Genomic DNA, 22,864 nt, shown 5'->3' with positions numbered 1-22,864 from the left:
GTCTGGTTTGTGCACTTTGGGTAGTCCATAGAATCTGGGGGTGTTGTTGCTTTCAGGTTTCATTCTTTGTAGGTCAGACCTGGTTATCTGTTCGTTTTTTTTGTAGATTCCTCAGTGTGTTGTTTATCCTATTGGTGAGCTGTGGGGTGGGGTCAAACTCCCTCCTTTTGGTAGGTGTTGGTATCTGCAAGTAGTTGTGCTTTTTGCATGTACTCTGCTTTGTCCAGGATGACCGTCATTCTGCCTTTGTCTGCTGGTAGTATGATTATGTTCTTATCGTTTCTTAGTAATTTTAGTGCTTCATCTCCTTGGTGTTGAGGTTATGTGTTTGTTTTTTTTCTTGTTATCAGAAAGATAACAAAGACGGCATACTTAAACTACTGGGACTTGTGCCTCACAACACACTTCACATTCAATAACCAAATATACGAACAAATAAACGGAACACCCATGGGCTCACCGATCTCTGGACTCATAGCAGAAGCAGTAATGCAAAGGTTAGAACAAACAGTCTTACCACAACTTCAACCCAAACTCTGGGTCAGATACGTGGATGACACCTTTGTAATAATTAAAAACACAGAAATAGAGAACACACACCAGATCATCAACACCACACTCACAGGAATCCAATTCACTAGAGAGGAAGAAAAGGACAACCATTCCTAGACGTGATGGTACAGAGAACACCGAACGGAGAATTCACCGCAAAGGTTTACAGGAAAGCCACACACACACAGACCAAGTCCTAAACTATGAAAGCAACCACCCCAACACACACAAACAAAGTTGCATCAGGACACCATTCAAAAGGGCCACAACACACTGCAGCACACCAAAACTACAAAAAGAGGGAGAGGAACACCTATACAAAGTATTCGCCAAAAACGAATACCCTCGCAATTTCATCAACAGATCCCTAAGGGAGAGACAACGGAACGAGGACATGCCGCAACCCAAAGGACTAGCCACACTACCATACATCAGGAGCATTTCTGAACTGACAGCCAGACTACTGCAACCACTAGGACTCATAACAGCACACAAACCAACAGCCACGCTCAGACAACAACACACCAGAACAAAGGACCCGATACCCAACATGAGCAAAACTAATATAGTGTACAAAATCCCATGCAAGGACTGCAGAAAACACTATATCGGACAAACAGGAAGACAGCTAACGATCCGTATACACGAACACCAACTAGCCACGAAACGACACGACCAGCTATCCTTAGTAGCCACACACACAGATGACAAGCAACATGAATTTGACTGGGACAACACTACCATTATAGGGCAAGCCAAACAGAGAACAGCCAGGGAATTCCTAGAGGCATGGCACTCATCCACAGTCTCTATCAACAAACACATCGACCTGGACCCAACATACCGGCCACTACAGCGGACAGCTCGAACTGACAACCGGAAGCGGCAGAGACAGGCCACTAGAAATGCCGGAGGAAACAGCTTCACAGGAGGCTCCCAAGCACTGAAGATGTCACCTAGACAGGGGACGAAACGTTTGCAAGACAAATTCCTAGCTCGGCGAACAGAACCACAACAACGAGCACCCGAGCTACAAATCTTCTCCCAAACTTTGAGCAGATTTATATAACTTCAAAATTCATTTGAGGCCTGTCTTTCTGCTAAACAGGTTAGAACAAATAGTAGCCTTGAAAATTGAGATGTGGAGGAGTCAATGTTGGACTGGGGTGGACAAAGTTTAAAAATCTCACAACACCTGGTGAAAGTCCAACAGGTTTATTTGGAAGCACTAGCTTTTGGAGCACTGCTCCTTCATCAGGTACATGTGGAGCAGGACAATAAGATACAGATTTTATTGCAAAAAGATCAGTGTCATGCAACTGAAATGATATATTGAATAAACCTAGATTGCTGTTCCGTCTTTCATCTTTTAGAATGGGTTACAGGTTTAAGTTCATTAAAAGAACTACTTTTAAGTCACATTCTTGAGGTAACTTAAGGTTTTATAAAATAATGTGACAGCTCAGCTCAGTCAATGTATTAAAGGGATGAGGTTAGCGTCTGTCTGTATCCCAATCTTGAGTCAGACTGGTTCTATTTCCAAAGTAAGAATTTATAAAATGTTATATGGATTGACTGCCTTCATTGTCTGCAGATTTCTGTTTTTGCTCAAAAAAACACGCATGTATCTGCAAATGCAAATTCACCCCATAGACTTGTATACATGTGTGTTTTGCATGTGTGCATGCTTTGTAGAGTGTGCACATGTGTGATGGAGAGTATAAGCCTGTGACTGTGGTGCATTGTTGAGTGTTGGGGGTGTATGTGTTTGCATCTGAGAGAGGGTCTGCGTGAGTTTGTGTGTGGTGTGGTGTAGTGTAGTGGGGTCACCTGTAGTGTGATATGAACCCAAGGTCCTGGTTGAGGCCATCCTCATGGGTACTGAACTTGGTATCAGCCTCTGCTCACAATCACACAATCCCGTGTTCTCTTGCTCTCTCTTTCTCTACAGATACATTCTGCATGGCACTGTGATCTTTTGCTATAAATTCTGTGTCTTATGATCCTGCCTAACTAGCTACCTGATGAAGAAGCAGAGCTCTGAAAGCTGGTACTTCCAAAAAACCTATTGGAGTATAACCTGGTGTTGTGTGATTTTTAACTTTGAAAATTGATGCAAGAGTTGTATCTTGCAGTCAGTGAACTGCGAACCAAATTCATTTCAAGCTGTTGTGATTTATCTACTGGTAATTCACTTTCATTATTAGGAACAAATCATTTAATATCTTAGCCAAGCATACAAAAAATAGATCTCTGTGCAAAACTTACTGTGCCTTGGCAGACTGAGAAATTGCGAAGTTCTTCTCCGTTTCTCCAATGTGACATTTTCTCCCCTTCCTTCCAAACCACAATGGCATCTCTTATTCTGTTTTAATTTATAGTTCTCTTCCTGCTGAATGCAACTCTTGACTCCATGTTTTACAACTATGCCTTTGTACAAATGGCTTACTGCTGAAGTGATATGAGAGGCCTCATGCATACACTTTTCTTGCCACAATGCTCTGACTTTATTTATTGGTCTGTAAACCATTCTCTGGAGTAAAATGTTCCTCTGACTTATGCACTCGTGACAGTTCTGCTGTGATAAAAGCTTGGGTTTCAAGCTTATATCAGCAGTTTTGAGAACATGATTGAAACAATTCCTTTCTATATCTTGAGCCTCTGCTTTTGTTTAAGGAGACAATGTAAAAATGTATCCATGATTTTACAGAGACTTATCCTGTCACCTTAGCAGTAGGCCTGTCCATTGTCCATATTGGAGTCCATTGTGAAGGGTGAGATTTCTGAATATTTGGCTGTGTATGGTAAAATAGGGCAAAGTCAGCATGGTTTCATCAGGGAGAGGTCATGCCTGACAAATCTGCTAGAACTCTGAGGAAGTAACAAGCAGGTTAGACCAAGGAGAGCAATGGATGTTATCTACCTGGACATCAAGAAGGCCTTTGACAAGGTGCTGAGTAAGATAAGGGCCCATGGTGCTAGAGGCAAGATACTAGCATGGATAGAGGATTGGCTGTCTGGTAGAAAGCAGAGAGTGGAGATTAAAAGGGTCTTCCTCAGGATGGTAGCTGGTGACTAGTGGTGTTCCGCAAAGGTCGGTGTTGGGGCCACAACTTTTCACTTTCTACGTTAATGATTTTTTGATGAAGGAACTGTGGGCATTCTGGCTAAGTTTGAAGATGATTCAAAGATAGGTAGAGGGACAGGTAGTATTGAGGAGCTGGGGCAGCTGCAGTAAGACTTGGACAGTTAGGAGAGTGGACAAGGTAGATGGAGTACAATGGAAGAAAATGTGAGGTCATGTACTCTGGTAGGAAGCATAGAGGCATGAACTATTTTCTAAATGGGGAGAAAATTCAGAAGTCCGAAGTGCAAAGAGACTTGGGAGGTCTAGTTCAGGATTCTCTCAAAGTAGACTTGCAGGTTGAGTGGTGAATATGTGGAATTCACTGCCCGAGAAGGCTGTGGAGGCCAGGTCATTGAGTGAGTATACTGAAGACTCCGATTTATAGGTTCTTGATTGTCTAGGGATCTAGAGTTACAGGCAGGAAGTGGGAGAATGGGGTTGAGAAACTTATGTCATGATTGAATGATGGACCAGACTTGATGGGTTGAATGGCCAAATTTCTGCTCCTATGTCTTTATGGTCCTAGAGAATCTCATTGGGTTCTTCTTGCTTACACTAGCTCCCCTGTAATTGAATGCAGAATGGATGCTGTCATATACCTAGATGATCCTGAATGGTTTCATAAGCAATCTATTGCTTGACATCTAGAGGTCTTAATGCATGCAAACAAATAAAGCCCTAGATTGTTTGGTTGAGTTTCAAGCTCCTGATGTTTGTTTGATACAACAGTGAATGAACTGCACAGCTGATCAAGAATTGGACCATTATTAAAGTAACTCACCTCAGTCCAAACAATTATAATAACCAGCAGCACACCCTCTCTAGTTCATTGGGATCTGATATTACCATTACTAAATCTCCTGATTGTTCACGTGTCTCATCTCCAACAAGAGAGAATCTAACTATCACCCCATGACATCCAATGGTATTATTGTCCTCTGCTATCAACATTCTGGGGGTGGGTGGGGGGAGAAAGGTGTTGCCATTAACTATAAAACTGAATTGGATCAGTTAGATAAATATTGTGGCTACAACAGCAGGTCAAAAGCTGTGACTCTTGCAGGAGTAACTCAACTCCTGGCTCCGAAAACCTGTCCACTATCCAGAAGGTAAAATTCAGGAGTGTATTGGAATACACTCTCCTTAAGACAAAACCGTCCACTTGATAAGTATTAAATTCACAAACATTCATTTCCTCTGTCTGTGACACTCAACAGTAGAAGTGAGTATACCATCTACAAGATCATAGAATCCCTACAGTCTGGAAACAGGGCCTTCTGCTCAACAAGTCCACACCAACCCTCTGAAGAGTAACTCCCCCTGACCCATTTCCCCTACCCAATATTTACCCTTGACTAATGCATCTAACTTGCATGTCCCTGGACACTATGGGCAATTTAGCATGGCCAATTCACTTGACCTGCACATCTTTGAATTGTGGGAGGAAACCAGACCACCCAGAGGGGACCCACGCAGACAGGGGGCGAATGTGCAAACTCCACATGGACAGTCATCCAAGGCTGGAATCAAACCCCAGTACTTGGCGCTGTGAGGTGGCAGTGCTAACCACTGAGCCATCCAAGATGTGCAGCAGAAATTCATCATGTCTCCTTAGAGCTATGGGCACTATAGTGTGAAAGGTGATGGTCAACAAATATTTGGGGGTATGACCATCCATAAATTCTCTTTCAACCTATTCACCATGTAGTAAATTTCCTTCATTGTGACTGGGTCTAAATCTGGGCATTTGTGGGTCTATCTATGGCAAATGGAATGCAGCTCACCACCACCTTCTCAATGACTACTATGGATGGACAACCAATACTGGCCCAGCCAGCAAAACCTATGTCCCATGAATGAATAAAAATACGGTTATAAATTGGTAACTGAATTCTCCAAAATCCAAGTCCAAAACATCCTGGTGGTACTTCGTCTGGTCTACTCAGGAACTTTTCTTCCTAAACATTTCCATCTCTCTGCTGTCTCCTCCGTTTCAACATACTTGGTGAAGCTTGCCTCTCTAATCAAGCTTTTGGTTACCTTTCTCTAATATTTCCTCATGTGGCCCTTTGTTGCATTTTGCTACTTGGTCCTATGAAGCACATTGAAATGTTTTGATACTTTAACACTAAGTTATGTGAAAATGCAAGTTGTTGGATGAACTGAACCTGGCTGAATTGTTACAGAAGCCTGTATGATCCTAGATAAGTGAACGGAAACTAGTGAGGTTCTGGTAAATATAATTGGGCTGAAACTGGATTGGCCTAGCTTTTTATACTATTTCACAATCTGAAGGGTTGGCAATGCCCTGCATGTGGGTGCATGCTGGGAAGAATGGCTACCGAAATAAGACAACAGAGGACTAGTGACACACAATGAATCATATACCAAGGAAACCAGTATCCTCCAGATAGAAAGAATGGAGCAGCAATTTGGGGGAACAATTAATATGTCCATTTTTCTGCATGAACTCAGGACCGCCTTCTCCCTTAATTACCTGTCTAGACAATTGAAAGTGCAGCACTTTCATGGTATGAGGGCACTCTGAAATGGCCAGGAGAGGTGCAGCAATCTCCCTGACTGAAGAAGCAATCAGGTACAACCATTAAATGAATGAAATGGCCTTGCTTTTGAGACCGAGAGTGAGATGGGAAAGATCTCCATGGAAACAAATATTTAGAAAACAGAAACTGAAGCTGCACTCAGCAAACATTTAATTTGCAATGAATGGCATCTCTCCATGTTTTGAAAAAAAAAATCAAAGTCTTTGAAGGTGATTACTTGGAATTGTGGAATTTGTGACCATGGTGATGTGCAGCCAGATTCCATTTGGCTTTCTATTTTCCATCCAGTCTTTCAAGGACACTCCAATTAGCCAAATATTGACATGAGTCATAGAGATGTACAGAACCAAAACAGACCCTTGGGTCCAACCCGTCCATGCTGACCAGATTTCCCAACTCCATCTAGTCCCATCTGCCAGCACCTCCAAACCCTTCCTGTTCGTACCCATCCAGATGCCTTTTCACTGCTGCAATTGTACCAGCCTCCACCACTTCCTCTGGCAGCACATTCCATACAAGTACCACCCTCTGCGTGAAAAAGTTGCCCCTTAGATCTCTTTTGTATCTTTTCCCCTCTCACCCTAAACCTATGCCCTCTAGTTTGAATGGTAAGTCACTGACCGGATTAGTTACAGAAGACTAAATGAACCTAAATTGGGTAGCTTCTGAAAGTAGGTATGTAATTCAGTCCGTGCCTTTTCAGTGAAATGCAGGCAACATGTTAAACTTGTTTTCTGCTCTTAAAGGCTATTGCATGCGGTCAGCAATAATCATGCAATTCGTTGGCAGCACAAACCAGCCACTGACCCAATATTGCTATTTGTTAGCATTATGTACAGCTAGTCTACACTGTTTAATAAATCCTGCACCTTTTGGAATGTATATTGTGATTTCTAGAGATGCTGGGGTCATTTTAAATCAAACTGTGCAACAAATGATGCCTCAGCATAGGCATGTACATTCTCCAAGGATAAATACGGAGTTCAATGTTAGGGGTTCAGCCCCCAGGGCTAATTATAGAGTCATTGAGATGGACAGCACAGAAACAGACTCTTCGGTCCAACTTGTCCAGGTCGACCAGATATCCCAAACCAATCTAATCCCACCTACCAGCACCCGGCCCATATCCCTCTAAATCCTTCCTATGCATATACCCATCCAGATGCCTTTTAAATGTTGCAATCGTACTAGCCTTCACTACTTCCTCTGGCAGCTCATTCCATACACCTACCACTCTCTGTGAAAAAGTTGTCCCTCAGGTCTCCTTTTATATCTTTCCCCTCTCACCTAAACTTATGCCCTTTAGTTCTGGACTCCCTGACCCAGGGATGAGACTTTGTCTATTTGTCTTATCCATACCCCTCAAGATTTTACAAACCTCTATAAGGTCACTCCTCATCCTCCGACACTCCAGGGAAAACAGCCCTAGCCTATTCAACCTCTCCCTATAGCTCAAATCCTCCAACCCTGGCAACATCCTTTTAAATCTTTTCTGAACCCTTTCAAGTTTCACAATATCCTTCCAATAGGAAAGAGACCAGATTTGCACGCAATATTCCAAAAGTGGCCCAACCAATGTCTTGTACAGCCGCAACATGACCTCCCAACTCCTGTACTCAATACTCTGACTGATAAAGGAAAGCATAATGCCGCCTTCACCAGCCTATCTACCTGCGACTTCACTTTCAAGGAACTATCAGATCTGTGTTCACTGGGGAAGACACAAGCAATCTCCCTGAGGTAACAGTGGCTGAAGGACCTGAACTTAAGGGAATTTCTATTTGCCAGGATTTGGTGTTGGAGAGACTGTTAGGTCTGAAGGTTGATAAGTCTCCGGGACCTGATGGCTTGCATCCCAGGGTACTAAAGGAGGTGGCTCGGGAAATCGTGGATGCGCTGGTGATTATTTTCCAGAGTTCAATAGAATCGGGGTTGGTTCCTGAGGATTGGAGGGCGGCTAATGTTGTGCCACTTTTTAAGAAGGGTGGGCGGGAGAAAGCAGGAAATTATAGACCAGTTAGTCTGACCTCAGTGGTGGGAAAGATGCTGGAGTCTATTATAAAGGATGAAATTACGGCACATCTGGATAATAGTAACAGGATAGGACAGAGTCAGCATGGATTTATGAAGGGGAAATCATGCTTGACTAATCTTCTTGAATTTTTTGAGGATGTAACTCGGAAGATGGACGAGGGAGATCCAGTGGATGTAGTGTACCTGGACTTTCAGAAAGCTTTTGATAAAGTCCCACACAAGAGGTTAGTGAGTAAAATTAGGGCGCACGGGATTGGGGGCAAAGTACTAGATTGGATAGAGAATTGGTTGGCTAATAGGAAACAAAGGGTAGTGATTAACGGCTCCATTTCGAAATGGCAGGCAGTGACCAGTGGGGTACCGCAGGGATCCGTGCTGGGACCGCAGCTTTTTACAATATATGTAAATGATATAGAAGATGGTATCAGCAATAACATTAGCAAATTTGCTGATGACACAAAGCTAGGTGGTAGGGTGAAATGTGATGAGGATGTTAGGGGATTACAGGGTGACCTGGACAAGTTAGGTGAGTGGGCAGATGCATGGCAGATGCAGTTTAATGTGGATAAATGTCTGGTTATCCACTTTGGTGGCAAGAACAGGAAGGCAGATTACTACCTCAATGGTATCAAATTAGGTAAAGGGGCTGTTCAGAGAGATCTGGGTGTTCTTGTCCACCAGTCAATGAAGGCAAGCATGCAGGTACAGCAGGTCGTGAAGAAGGCTAATAGCATGCTGGCCTTCATAACAAGAGGGATTGAGTATAGAAGCAAAGAGGTGCTTCTGCAGCTGTACAGGGCCCTGGTGAGACCACACCTGGAGTACTGTGTACAGTTCTGGTCTCCAAATTTGAGGAAAGACATTCTGGCTATTGAGGGAGTGCAGCGTAGGTTCACGAGGTCAATTCCTGGAATGGCAGGATTGCCTTACACGGAAAGACTGAAGCGATTGGGCTTGTATACCCTTGAGTTTAGAAGACTGAGAGGGGATCTGATTGAAACGTATAGGCTTATGAAAGGACTGGACACTCTGGCAGGAGGGAACATATTTCCGTTGATGGGGGAGTGCCGAACCAGAGGACACAACTTAAAAATACGGGGTAGACCATTTAGGACAGAGATGAGGAGAAACTACTTCACCCAGAGAGTGGTGGCTGTGTGGAATGCTCTGCCCCAGAGGGCAGTGGAGGCCCAGTCTCTGGATTCATTTAAGAAAGAATTGGATAGAGCTCTTAAAGATAGTGGAGTCAAGGGGTATGGAGATAAGGCTGGAACAGGATACTGATTAGGAATGATCAGCCATGATCATATTGAATGGCGGTGCAGGCTCGAAGGGCAGAATGGCCTACTCCTGCATCTATTGTCTATTGTCTATTGTCTATTGTCTATAACTATGAACCTACACTGAGGTCTCTTTGTTCAGCAACACTCCCTAGGACCTTACCATTAAGTGTATAAGTCCTGCTAAGATTTGCTTTCCCAAAATGCAGTTCCTCGCATTTATCTGAATTAAATTCCATCTGCCACTTCTCAGCCCATTGGCCCATCTGGTCAAGATCCTGTTGTAATGTGAGGTAACCTTCGCTGTCCACTACACCTCCAATTTTGGTGCCATCTGCAAACTTACTAACTGTACTACTTATGCTCGCATCCAAATCACTTATATAAATGTTGAAAAGTAGAGGACCCAGCACCGATCCTTGTGGCACTCCATTGGTCACAGGCCTCCAGTCTGCAAAACCACCCTCCACCACCACCCTCTGTCTTCTACCTTTGAGCCAGTTCTGTATCCAAATGGCTAGTTCTCCCTGTATTCCATGAGATCTAACCTTGCTAACCAGTCTCCAATGGGGAACCTTGTCGAATGCCGTACTGAAGTCCATATAGATCATGCCATCTGCCCTCCTCAATCCTCTTCATTGCTTCTTCAAAGAACTATATCAAGTTTGAGACATAATTTCCCATGCACAAAGCCATGTTGACTATCCCTAATCAGTCCTTGCCTTTCCAAATACATGTACATCCTGTCCCTCAGGATTCCCTCCAACAACTTGCTCACCACTGATGTCAGGCTCACTGGTCTATAGTTCCCTGGCTTGTCCTTACCACCCTTCTTAAACAGTGGAACCACGTTAGCTAACCTCCGGTCTTCTGGCACCCCACCTGTAACTATTGATAAGACAAATATCTCAGCAAGAGGCCTAGCAATTACCCCCCACCCCCCACCCCGAGCTTCCCACAGAGTTCTTGGGTTGTCAGGCCACAGGAAATTCAATGGTCTTCTACAAATGGCCTCTATTCCTGATGAAGGGCTTTTGCCCAAAACATCGATTTTTCCTGCTACTCGGATGCCGCCTGACCTGCTGTGCTTTTCCAGTATCACTCTGATCTAAACTGTACAAATGGTCAATATCAGCCAATGTATTTATAAGCTACCATCTGCATTAATAGCCTCAAATATTCCTCCATTTAATGTATTCCTATTGCTCACTTTCTAACAATCATGGTACATACCTAACCAGTACAGTTTGAACGCACCCTCACACATTTAGTCCTGTTGTATCTCTGTTTGCACACATTGCCAGCTGTTCAGCTATGGTAGCTACACCATTTGCTAATGACGCTCACTGACTGACTTCCCTCTGGTTTGTAGGCACGACCGGACAGAATTGCAGAATTGTTACAATGCAGATAGAGGCTGTTCGGTCCATCATGCCTGCACCTGCTCTGTACAGTATTATTCTTACATCCCTCTTACTTCAGTTGCACAACACTTTTAATCTGTGCCCTCACATTCTTGTTTCTTTTACTAGCACCCTGCCTATTCTGTCCAACCCACTCATAATTTTGAAATCACAGTCAGTCTCTACTCTCCAAAGAGGACAGTCCCAACTACTTCCACCTTTTTTTTAAGCTGAGGTTTCTCTTATCTCTAACCATTCTAGTAAATCACTTTTGCACTGTCTTCAATGAATTTGCATTTTTCCTGTAACGTGGCACCAACCACTGTACACAATACTCTGGCCAAGGTCCAACAAGTGTCTTGTGCAAATTTAACATCACCTCCTCGTTTTTGTACACTCTACACCTATTAATAAAACAGAACATAGTATGCTTTATTTACTGCTCGCTCCACCTGTCCTGCCACCTTCAATGATGTATGCACATTTACACCCAAGTTCCCTATTTCCTGCAGCCCCTTTAGAATTGTATCTCCTTTTTATGTTGTCTTTGTGTTCTTCTGCTCAAAGTGCATTACCTTTCACTTCTCTGCATTGAAGCTCACCTGCCACCCATCTGGCAATTCCAACTTATCATTCGAGTTCCACACTTTTCTCCTCACTGTTTGCAATTCTTCCAAGTTCAGTGTCATCTGTAAAACTGAAGATTGCTCCCTATGTACTAAGATCCAGATCATTAATCTATATCAGGAAAAGCAAGATTCCCAATTCAGATAGCTGGAGAACTCTTCTACAAACTTACTTCCAGCTGGAAATATATCCATCAAACAATACTTTCTGTTTTGTCTCACTCAGCCGATTTTATATCTCATGTTGCCATCCTCCATTTTATAATATGACATACTTTCCTTGCAAGTCTGTTGAGAGACACTCAATCAAATACAGTGATGATTGAAGCAGCAATATGGAGGTACTTCTGTATATTTTGTCCTCCACAAAACAAATAGTAATTGTTGAAATGGGAAGAGTCTTTGGGGCTGGGTACAAGACCAGCGAAGTATATGAATTAATTAGGACACATTCATACCTATACCAGTATCTCAAATTGTACATTTACCACATTTCACAGTAACCAAGATGGTGGCAGAGCAGCAGCGCAGCATGTGGGTTTCTGTCCAGAGCTCATCTGCTCCATTCCATTTTATGCTGCCTTTTCTTTCACCACTTCCTTTTCTCTCTTTCATCTACTTACCTTCTGTGGAGAGATTGGCTTCAAGATGTCCAGTGCACCCGAGACGAGGTTTCTTTGCGGTGGTGGAGGGAGTCGACTTTAGTGCAGCATAGGCGGAGATCGAGCCCAGTGTGTGAAAGATTGAGCCCAATGCGCAGGAGATTGAGTAACAACATTTTAAAATACATCTGGATGGGTAAATGAACAGGAAGAGTTTAGAGGGATATGGGCCAAGTACTGACAAATGGGACTAGATTAATTTAGGATATCTGGTTGTTATGAATGAATTAGACCGAAGGATCTGTTTCCATGCTGTACATATTATGACTCTGTCACCACTGTTTTTTCTTTCTCTGCTATTCACTTGATTTTGGTGCCCTTTGGTTCTTGAGCCTTTCTTCAAAAAGATTTTTTTTTCTTTGTCTTTGTATAGAATGCTCATGGTTTTCAACACCTCTATCGCATTTCCTTTTTAACTTTCTCTTTCCAATGGACAACGACCCCAGCTTCTCCAATCTATGTAACTGAAGTCTTTTATCCCTGGAACATGTGCCTTTCTTGCACGTGTCAACACTTGTTGCACTCTTTTTTTTTTTAGAAAAGCACTTCAGCCTCCAATGTGTTTAAAGCTACACACATGATTTCATTGCATGTTACATTTAGACAATACATGGATGGGATAGGTATGGAGGGATACGAGCCAAACACTGGCAAATGGGGCTCGTTTAAATTGTGAAAACTGGGATGCATGGGCAGGTTGGGCTGAAGGGCCTGTTTCCAAGCTGTAGGGATTTTGTGATTCTATATAAACTCCAAAAAGGCAATTTCACAAAACATTGAAAAGCTGGTAGACTTACCAAAAATCATAGCAAACAAAGACATACAGATCATAGGGTGCTTAGACAGAATGAGGCATTCCACGTTATGGCTGCACAGGAGGTGCACAAAGCAAGATCAACATTAGCTCGATTTAACATTATTTGAAGTTTGAGAGGACCATTCAGCAGCCTAATAACAGGGAAGAAGCTGTTTTTGAACCTGTTGGTGCATGTGTTCAAGCTTCTGTATCTTCTGCCTGTAGAGGCTGGAAGAGAGTATTACTGGGATGGGAGGGGTCTTTGGTACCCTTTCCACAGCAACGTGAAGTATAAATGGAGACAATAGGTGGGAGGTTGGCTTGCTCTGGGCTGTGCACGCAACTTCCTGTAGTTTCTTTCGATCCGAGGCAGAGCACTTGCCTGACCAGGCCGTTATGCATCCGGATAGAATGCTTTTTATGGTACATATATAAAAGTTGGTGAGGGACCTTATGGACGTGTCAAATTCCTCAGCCACCTGAGGAAGAAGAGGTGTTGTTGTGCCTTCTTGACTGGCATATCCAGGTGGCGGGTCGAGGACATATGTTTTCATCACTCAGAGGCACTTGATGCTCTCAACCCTTTCCACCGTATCTCCATTGATGTAGATAGGGGCATGTCCTCCTCCTTTTTGCTGAAGTTAATGATCAGTTCTTTTGTTTGCCAACATTGTGATAGAGAGCAAGAGATCGTTATTGTTACATCACGACAGATAGAATCATGGAGCAAGCTCAATAGGCTGAATGGCCTGCTCCCATTGAATTGTAACTGGGTTGGCCAGCTAGACCTCCTATTCTGAGTTCCCTGACTGGGGCTGTTAATCTGGTTCAATCGGGGGTCCCAGCTGACATGCACAATAGGAGTGCTAGAGATACTGACTTTGTGGAATTGACTGCAGGAGCACTATAGTCAAGGCCTCTGGAGTTATCTCCCCTATTTTCCGTGTTTCCCTAGGGATAGCATTGTATGAGGAAAATCATCTCTGCAACTTGATTGAGGGCAGAACAGTAGACATTGTTTACTTGGACTTTATTAAAGAATTTGACAAGGTTCTGCATGGTCATGTGAGCTTGCCAATTGAATACCAACTTGGCACAATGGCAGGAGACAGACAGTGGTGCTGGAGGGTTGCTTTTAGAACATAGAACATAGAACAATACAGCACAGAACAGGCCCTTCGGCCCACGATGTTGTGCCGAACTTCTATCCTAGATTAAGCACCCATCCATGTATCTATCCAAATGCCGCTTAAAGGTCGCCAATGAATCTGACTCTACCACTCCCTCAGGCAGCGCATTCCATGCCCCCACCACTCTCTGGGTAAAGAACCCACCCCTGACCTCTCCCCTATACCTTCCACCCTTCACCTTAAATTTATGTCCCCTTGCAACACTCTGTTGTACCCGGGGAAAAAGTTTCTGACTGTCTACTCTATCTATTCCTCTGATCATCTTATAAACCTCTATCAAGTCACCCCTCATCCTTCGCCGTTCCAACGAGAAAAGGCCGAGAACTCTCAACCTATCCTCGTATGACCTACTCTCCATTCCAGGCAACATCCTGGTAAATCTTCTCTGCACCCTCTCCAAAGCTTCCACATCTTTCCTAAAGTGAGGCGACCAGAACTCCACACAGTACTCCAAATGTGGCCTAACCAAAGTCCTGTACAGCTGCAACATCACCTCACGACTCTTGAATTCAATCCCTCTGCTAATGAACGATAATACTCCATAGGCCTTCTTACAAACTCTATCCACCTGAGTGGCAACTTTCAAAGATCTATGTACATAGACCCCAAGATCCCTCTGTTCCTCCACCTGACCAAGAACCCTACCATTAACCCTGTATTCCGCATTCTTATTTGTTCTTCCAAAATGGACAACCTCACACTTGGCAGGGTTGAACTCCATCTGCCACTCCTCAGCCCAGCTCTGCATCATATCTAAGTCCCTCTGCAGCCGACAACAGCCCTCCTCACTGTCCACAACTCCACCTATCTTTGTATCATCTGCAAATTTACTGACCCACCCTTCGACTCCCTCATCTAAGTCATTAATAAAAATTACAAACAGCAGAGGACCCAGAACTGATCCCTGTGGAACTCCACTGGTAACTGGACTCCATGCTGAATATTTACCATCTACCACCACTCTCTGACTTCGACCGGTTAGCCAGTTTTCTATCCAATTGGCCAAATTTCCCTCTATCCCATGCCTCCTGACTTTCCGCATAAGCCTACCATGGGGAACCTTATCAAATGCCTTACTAAAATCCATGTACACTACATCCACTGCTCTACCCTCATCCACATGCTTGGTCACCTCCTCGAAGAATTCAATAAGACTTGTAAGGCAAGACCTACCCTTCACAAATCCGTGCTGGCTGTCCCTAATCAAGCAGTGTCTTTCCAGATACTCGTAAATCCTATCCCTCAGTACCCTTTCCATTACTTTGCCTGCCACAGAAGTAAGACTAACTGGCCTGTAATTCCCGGGGTTATCCCTATTCCCTTTTTTGAACAGGGGCACAACATTCGCTACTCTCCAGTCCCCTGGTACCACCCCAGTTGCCAGTGAAGACGAGAAGATCATTGCCAACGGTACTGCAATTTCCTCTCTTGCTTCCCACATAATCCTAGGATATATCCAGTCAGGCCCGGGGGACTTGTCTATCCTCAAGTTGTTCAAAATGTCCAACACATCTTCCTTCCTAACAGGTATCTCTTCTAGCTTATCAGTCCGTTTCACACTCTCCTCTTCAACAATACGGTCCCTCTCGTTCGTAAATACTGAAGAGAAGTACTTGTTCAAGACCTCTCCTATCTCTTCTGACTCAATACACAGTCTCCCACCACTGTCCTTGATCGGACCTACCCTCGTTCTCGTCATTCTCAGGTTTCTCACATACGCATAGAATGCCTTGGGGTTATCCTTGATCCTATCCGCCAGGGATTTTTCATGCCCTCTCTTAGCTCTCCTAATCCCTTTCTTCAGGTCCCTTCTGGCTATCCTGTATCCCTCCACTGCTCTGTCTGAACCTTGTTTCCTCAACCTTATGTAAGCCTCCTTCTTCCTCTTTACTAGACATTCAACCTCCCTCGTCAACCAAGGCTCCCTCACACGACCATTTCTTTCCTGCCTGATCGGTACATACATATCAAGGACACGTCGTATCTGCTCCTTGAAAAAGTCCCACATTTCCACCACATCCTTCCCTGACAGCCTATGCTCCCAACGTATGCTCCTCAAATCCTGTCTTACAGCATCGTAATTTCCCTTCCCCCAATTGTAAAAACTTCCTTGTGCGCACCTATCTCTCTCCATAACCAAGGTGAAAGTCACAGAATTGTGGTCGCCATCACCAAAATGTTCACCCACTAACAAGCCCACCACTTGTCCCGGTTCGTTACCGAGTACCAAATCCAATATGGCCTCCCCTCTGGTTGGATAATCTACACACTGCGTTAGAAAAGCTTCCTGGACACACTGCACAAACACCGCCCCATCCAATCTACTTGATCTAAAGAGCTTCCAATCAATATTTGGGAAGTTGAAGTCGCCCATGACTACGACCCTGTGGCTTCTGCACCTTTCCAAAATCTGTTTCCCAATCTGTTTCTCCACATCTCTGCTGCTATTGGGGGGCCTATAATAAACACCCAACAAGGTGACTGCATCTTTCCTATTTCTGACTTCAGCTCATACTACCTCCAGAGGCAGATCCCCCTCAAACTTCCTTTCTGCAGCCGTTATACCATTTCTAATTAGCAATGCCACCCCCCCTCCTTTTTTACCACCCTCCCTAATCTTATTGAAACATCTGTAACCAGGAACCTCCAACAGCCATTCCTGTCCCTCATCTATCAATGTTTCCGTGATGGCCACAACATTGTAGTCCCAGGTACCGATCCACGCCTTAAGTTCACCCACCTTATTTCTGATACTCCTTGCATTGAAGTATACGCACTTGAGCCCATCTCTGTGTCCGCAAGTATTCCCTGTCAGTGCTACCTTCTCCACAGCCTCCCTACAGTCTTGGACATCCTGACACACAGCTAGCTTACTTGCTGGACTACAAGTCCGGATCCCATCCCCCTGCCAAATTAGTTTAAACCCCCCCGAAGAGTGCTAGCAAACCTACCCCCCAGGATATTGGTGCCCTTCTGGTTCAGGTGCAACCCGTCCTGTTTATACAGGTCCCACCTTCCCCAGAATGCAGTCCAATTGTCCAAATATCTGAAGCCCTCCCTCCTACACCATCCTTGCAGCCACGTGTTCAACTGCACTCTCTCCCTATTCTTTGCCTCTCTGTCACGTGGCACCGGCAACAACCCAGAGATGACGACTCTGTCTGTCCTAGCTTTTAGCTTCCAGCCTAACTCCTTGAGCTCTTGAATGACCTCCCCACCCCTCTTCCTACCTATGTCGTTGGTGCCAATGTGTACCACGACTTCTGGCTGCACACCCTCCCCCTTAAGGATTCTGAAGACACGGTCCGAGACGTCTCGGACCCTAGCACCTGGGAGGCAACAAACCATCCGAGAGTCTCGCCCATGTCCACAGAACCGCCTGTCCGTCCCTCTAACTAGAGAGTCCCCTATAACTAGCGCTCTCCTCTTCTCCCCCTTTCCCTTCTGAATCTCAGAGCCACAGACCCCTTCACTGCAGCTTACACCTGCAAGGCTGTCCCCCCCAACAGTTTCCAAAGCTGCATACTTATATTTTAGGGGAACGACCACAGGGGAACCCTGCACTGCCTGCTTCTTCCCCTTCCCACCTCTAACTGTTACCCAGCTACCTCTGTTCTCTGGCGTAAACATGTCCCTGTAGCTTCTATTGATCACCCTCTCAGCCTCTCGAATAATCCTCAGCTCATCCAGCTCCAGTTCCAGTTCCCTAACTCGTTCGGTGAGGATCAGGACCTGACTGCATTTCCTGCACACGAAGTCGGCAGGAGTATCGGTGGTCACCCCTACCTCAAACATCCTGCAGGAGGAACATTCCACCGCCTGCGCTGCCATGACTGTACACTGTCTCCAAAAACAAGAACACTGAGTCAATAACCTGTGGACTTTAAAGTTAGGTTAGAGGAGGAGGGTGGGAGGGAGGCCCTACGGAAGTAGGACCTGGGGTCTAGAACACACCCACTCAAATACTAATCACTTACCTTCCCGCCCAGCTATGCGCTCCAACCTCACTTCCGCTGCCCACTACAGGTAAGTAATTTTGAAACAAACTGTCTTACCTTAGCTGTAGTCTCCCGGGTTCGTTTTTCCTCGGCCGCTGCTCCCACTCAAATGACCGTTGGTGATTAAAGGGGGAGTATTTATACTCACCGTTCTCCTTCCCGGCTGCCCCTCTGTTTACCGTCACTTCCTCTGCTGCTCCCGCTCTTTTTGTGAAGAGAGAGAAAAAAAAACCGCTGCCCGCTACAGGTAAGTAATTTTGAAACAAACTGTCTTACCTTAGCTGTAGTCTCCCGGGTTCGTTTTTCCTCGGCCGCTGCTCCCACTCAAAAAATGAGGCCTGTGAGACTGGAGGCCTGTGACCAGTGTGTGCCACGGGGATTGATTCTGGGTACTCTGTCATTTATATAAATGATTTGAATGAGCATATAGAAAACATGGTTAGTAAGTTTGCAGATGGCACCAAAATTGGTGGCATAATAGATGGTGAAAGAAGATTTTCTAAGATCACAAAGGGATCTTGATCGAAATGGGTCAATGGCTGAAAAATGGCATATGGAGTTCAGTCTGGATAAATGCAAAGTGTTACATTTTGGTACAACAAACAGGTTTAGAATTTATACAATTAATAGTTGGTGTTGTAGAGCAGAGATACCGAGGGGTTCAGGTACATAATTTCTTGAAGTTTGCATCATGTATAGGCAGGGTGGTTAAAAAGATGTTTAGCATGCTTGCCTTTATTGCTCAGTCCTTTTTGAGTGTAGGAATTGAGAAGTCATGTTGAGGTTGTACAGGGCATTGGTGAGGCCTCTGAACTACTGTATCCAGTTCAGGTTGCCCAGTTATAGGAAAGATATTGGTAAAGTGGTGAGAGTTCAGAAGAGATTTACCAGGATGTGGCTGGGTATGGAAGGTTTGAATGATAAAGAAAGTCTGGGACTTTTTTCACTGGAGCATAGGAGGTTGAGAGGTGACCTTCTAGAAATTTATAGGGTAAATGGTCGGTGTCTTTTCTCTAGAATGGGACAACGTTAACATGTTATTATGTTTGGCATGGACTGATTTGACCGTACTGTATGATTCTCTGACTGTATGCCCATGCAACCCAATTTTACTGGTGAAACATAACGAAGGAAAGCTAAGCTTTTAGATAGCATCCTTCAAGACTGTGGTGTCCCAAAGAGTGGCGGGCATACTGACATTCCACGGAAATGCTGCACCATTGGAGAATGTGTGTTTCGGAAGAGACAATGAACTGAGTTTTGGTGATTCCCACAAATATCTCAAGGTGTAATTTCAAAGAACAAGCAAGTTCTTCCCAGTATTCTGGTCATCGCTAAATTGACACCACAAAAACAAGTGATCTGATTGCAATCATCTTGTTTGTAAGAGCTTGTCATGTGCAAATTTCATATCGATTACGTTGTGACACTAATACTTCAAAAAAAAAGCTTTGTTGGCTGTAAAACGCTTTAGAATGGCTTAAGGATGTGAACTAGTCTGGCAGGAGGCGGGAAGAATACAGCAAGCCGGGTAGTATCAGGAGGTACAAAAGTCGATGTTTTGGGTGTAACACTTCTTCAGGACTGCTGGTGGGTTTGGGGCAGCTGCAGTTTAAGGGGGAGACGTGGGCAGGGTGGTGAAGTGGGGATAGGTGAAGACAGGTAGAGTGACGACTTGGTTGGTCAATGAGAGGAATGAATCTGGTTGGTGGCAGGGAGGAATGGAAGGGAGGGGCGGGGGTTGGGGAATGGGGAGGGAGGTTATTTGAAATTGGAGAACTCTATGTTGAGTGCTTCAGGCTGTAGGCTGCGCAGGTGGAACATAAGGTGTTGTTCCTCCAACTTGTGCTGTGGTTTGTTTTGGCAATGGAGGAGGCCAAGTATGGTCATCTCAGAAAGAGAGTGGTTGTGGGAATTAAAATGGGTGGTGACTGGGAGGTCTGGTTGGCCCCTGCGGGCCTGAATGCAAAGCTCAATGAGCCGTTTCCTATGTTTACGTTCAGTCTCACCGATGTAGAGAAGACCAAGGCAGTATAGAAAGGTAAGTCTTTTGCTTTTGCCCAATTTAATCACTTCAGTGGGAAGAAGTACTTCCTGACATTGATTTGTGATGCACTTTTTTTTAATCCATTTCACCATCACTGGCCACTTCAATAAATGGGACGCTCATCTCCCAACACCCAAGATGTCCAATATTTGACTAAATGAGTGAGCCCTTCTTGGACTGCGTCATATGTTGTCATGTGAGTCTTTTAAAAGCCTAGGAAAGGCTCTTGTTAGATTGCGAATTTGACTCTGAACCAAGAAATTAATGAATTGTGTATGTTCTGGACCTGTGAATCATACATTTTTCAATTCCTGAGACTTAAAGTAGTATTGATGCACTTCCTTCCTCTAAATATAGACTTAATTGGAGATCTACTTGCGTCAGTCTAAAAGCTTCCCTGCTGATTGGCACTGATCTTGAAATCACAAAGCTCTTTATCGGAGGGTGTGGGCTGACTGGAAGTAACTGCGAAGCCTGCAGTTAGAAAATCCTTGCCTATTGTTAAAAAGGACTACAGCTAATCAGTGATGCTGGCATGTCTGCGTACTGATGTGTCTCCTGAAGGAAAATGATCCATTTCCCTTTTGAGGTTACACTGTAATAAGAAGCAGGTGATGGTCGCATGTTGATTCTTTGTGTTGCACTTTTGAAATGCCCTAAGACACTCCAGAGTTGAACAGTCACCATTGGAGCAGATTGAGAAAGAAGAATATTAGGAGGACTGATCAAAAGTGTGGTTGAGTGGGTTGCTTTTCTGGAAGATCTTAAAGCTGAAGAGAATGTTTCACGAAGAGAATTCTAGATCTTGGGGCTGAGATAGCTGAAGGGATGGCTGCCATTGCTGGGTTGATTGGAAAGAGGGATGCACATGAGGCTAGAGCTAGAGAAATGCAGAATTCTTAGGAGGATGATAGAATTAGAGGAGGTTATGAAAATCTGTTTGGTAGTTGGGAGGATGTTGGGGAGGTAAGAAGTCATGAAAGGATTTAAACTGCTTAACAATCCTCTTTGAATAGAGTGAGAGTCTTTGGCATTCTTTACTCACAAAGGGTGTTCTTCATCATTGAGAATGTGTATGACTGAAGTAGATGTTTGGACATTAAATGGAGGGATTTGGAATGCTGTGGGAAAGTGGGGTTGAGCTAGATCATCTTAGTATGATCTTAATGATTTGTGGCATAGTGCATGAAGGATTGTACAATCTACACCTGCTCCTATTTGTAATGATCTTTTGAATGGATAGTCCTTAAGTTGCCATGATGTATTTACTAATGGCTGGTTGAGATCAGCTCACCCAGCATAACATGCGCATAAGTTTTGCATCTTTGACTTTCCATTGCTCAGGGGATTATTGGATGAAACTTGCAGCTTTCAGGGGAATTGATAGATTTGCAATATGACCATGTTCCATACATTTCTAATCAACAATGTTGTATGCATTGTAACATCTTTACTTTTATGTGCTGCCTGTGATGTGAAATCTAAGTATATTTTATTTTCACTTATCACATGCAGCCACTGGTCTGCACTAGCCAGATCCCACAGGCAGATTACTAATCAGTCAGCTTGATTTATAATGTAGGGGGAAGAATGTTGGCAAAGGCAGTCACAGATCTCTCTTCTATATTTGTAATAGTGCCACAACCAGCTGAGCTGACAGATTTATGCTTGTAAGAAGAATAGGCTCTTTAACAATACAATGCAGTCTGTGTCTCTCTCAAAACCCTACTGAGAGATATCACAATGTGATAAATACCTGATTATGGCTTGAACCCACAACCTCCTGGCTTTGAGGTGCTTTGCAGACTGAAGTAATTTGGACAATGAGGATTGGGATGTTCACTTTATTCTATGCAACAGGATTCAGGTATGAATTGATTTATTTGGCCAGTAGGTTTTCACATTTTGGATTTTTATATTTACTATGAATTAATATACACTCTTTCAAAATTGACAACTTCCTTGATTATCCACCAGATCTTGTGAACTAATATATTTTTATTTGAAAATCAGAGGCTTGTGCTTGCTGCCAATATTCTAACATAAAGCCATTTTAATTTCTGATCACTGAAGATGATATGACTCATACACCACGGCCTCCAATGGCCAGAGATAGGAAATACCCATGTTTAATGCAGGGCCGAGCAAGGGTAATGTTTGATCTCTGAATCCTCTGCGGTAAGTTAGGAACTGAAGTCAGTGCAGATTAGAAAGGGGGAAATGGGCAATCAGTAAGGGATGTATCCAGGGCTGGGTACTGTGCAGATCTAGCGAAATAAAAATGGATTCTGCCACATAGCATTCTGCCACATAGCATTTGATTCATTGTGTTTACAGTTGGAACTACAACTTGAGGAGTATAACTATGAACACACAGAGACTAGGATTCAGAATGAAAGATTGAGGCGGCTGAATGAGGACCTGCAGGACCAGCTGGATAGGACGAAGAAAGACTTGGAGACTACACGATTTAAGCTTCAGGTTCTTCAAGATGAGGCCCACTATGAACATCAGCAGACAACCAGGTAGGTTTCTTTACTACATGAGTCCGATAGGCAAGATGCTTTTTAAGCCATTAGAGCTTT

General features: G+C 44.1%; 1 protein-coding gene across 2 annotated transcripts in view; it reads left to right on the top strand.

Annotated features, from left to right (window-relative positions):
• The window catches only part of LOC140493494 (EF-hand calcium-binding domain-containing protein 4B-like), a 114,884-nt gene that overhangs the window by 42,068 nt on the left and 49,952 nt on the right, over window positions 1–22,864 (top strand). For both annotated transcript variants that reach the window (XM_072591987.1, XM_072591986.1), the window contains exon 8: window positions 22,617–22,804. In XM_072591987.1, the coding sequence (XP_072448088.1) occupies window positions 22,617–22,804 (188 nt within the window). The remainder of the gene's footprint in view (window positions 1–22,616; window positions 22,805–22,864) is intronic.

The sequence above is a fragment of the Chiloscyllium punctatum genome, chromosome 22 (genome assembly GCF_047496795.1).
Source record: "Chiloscyllium punctatum isolate Juve2018m chromosome 22, sChiPun1.3, whole genome shotgun sequence".
Lineage (NCBI taxonomy): Eukaryota > Metazoa > Chordata > Chondrichthyes > Orectolobiformes > Hemiscylliidae > Chiloscyllium > Chiloscyllium punctatum.
Note: the sequence above shows the minus strand (reverse complement) of the source record. Positions and strands in the feature narration are given on the sequence as shown.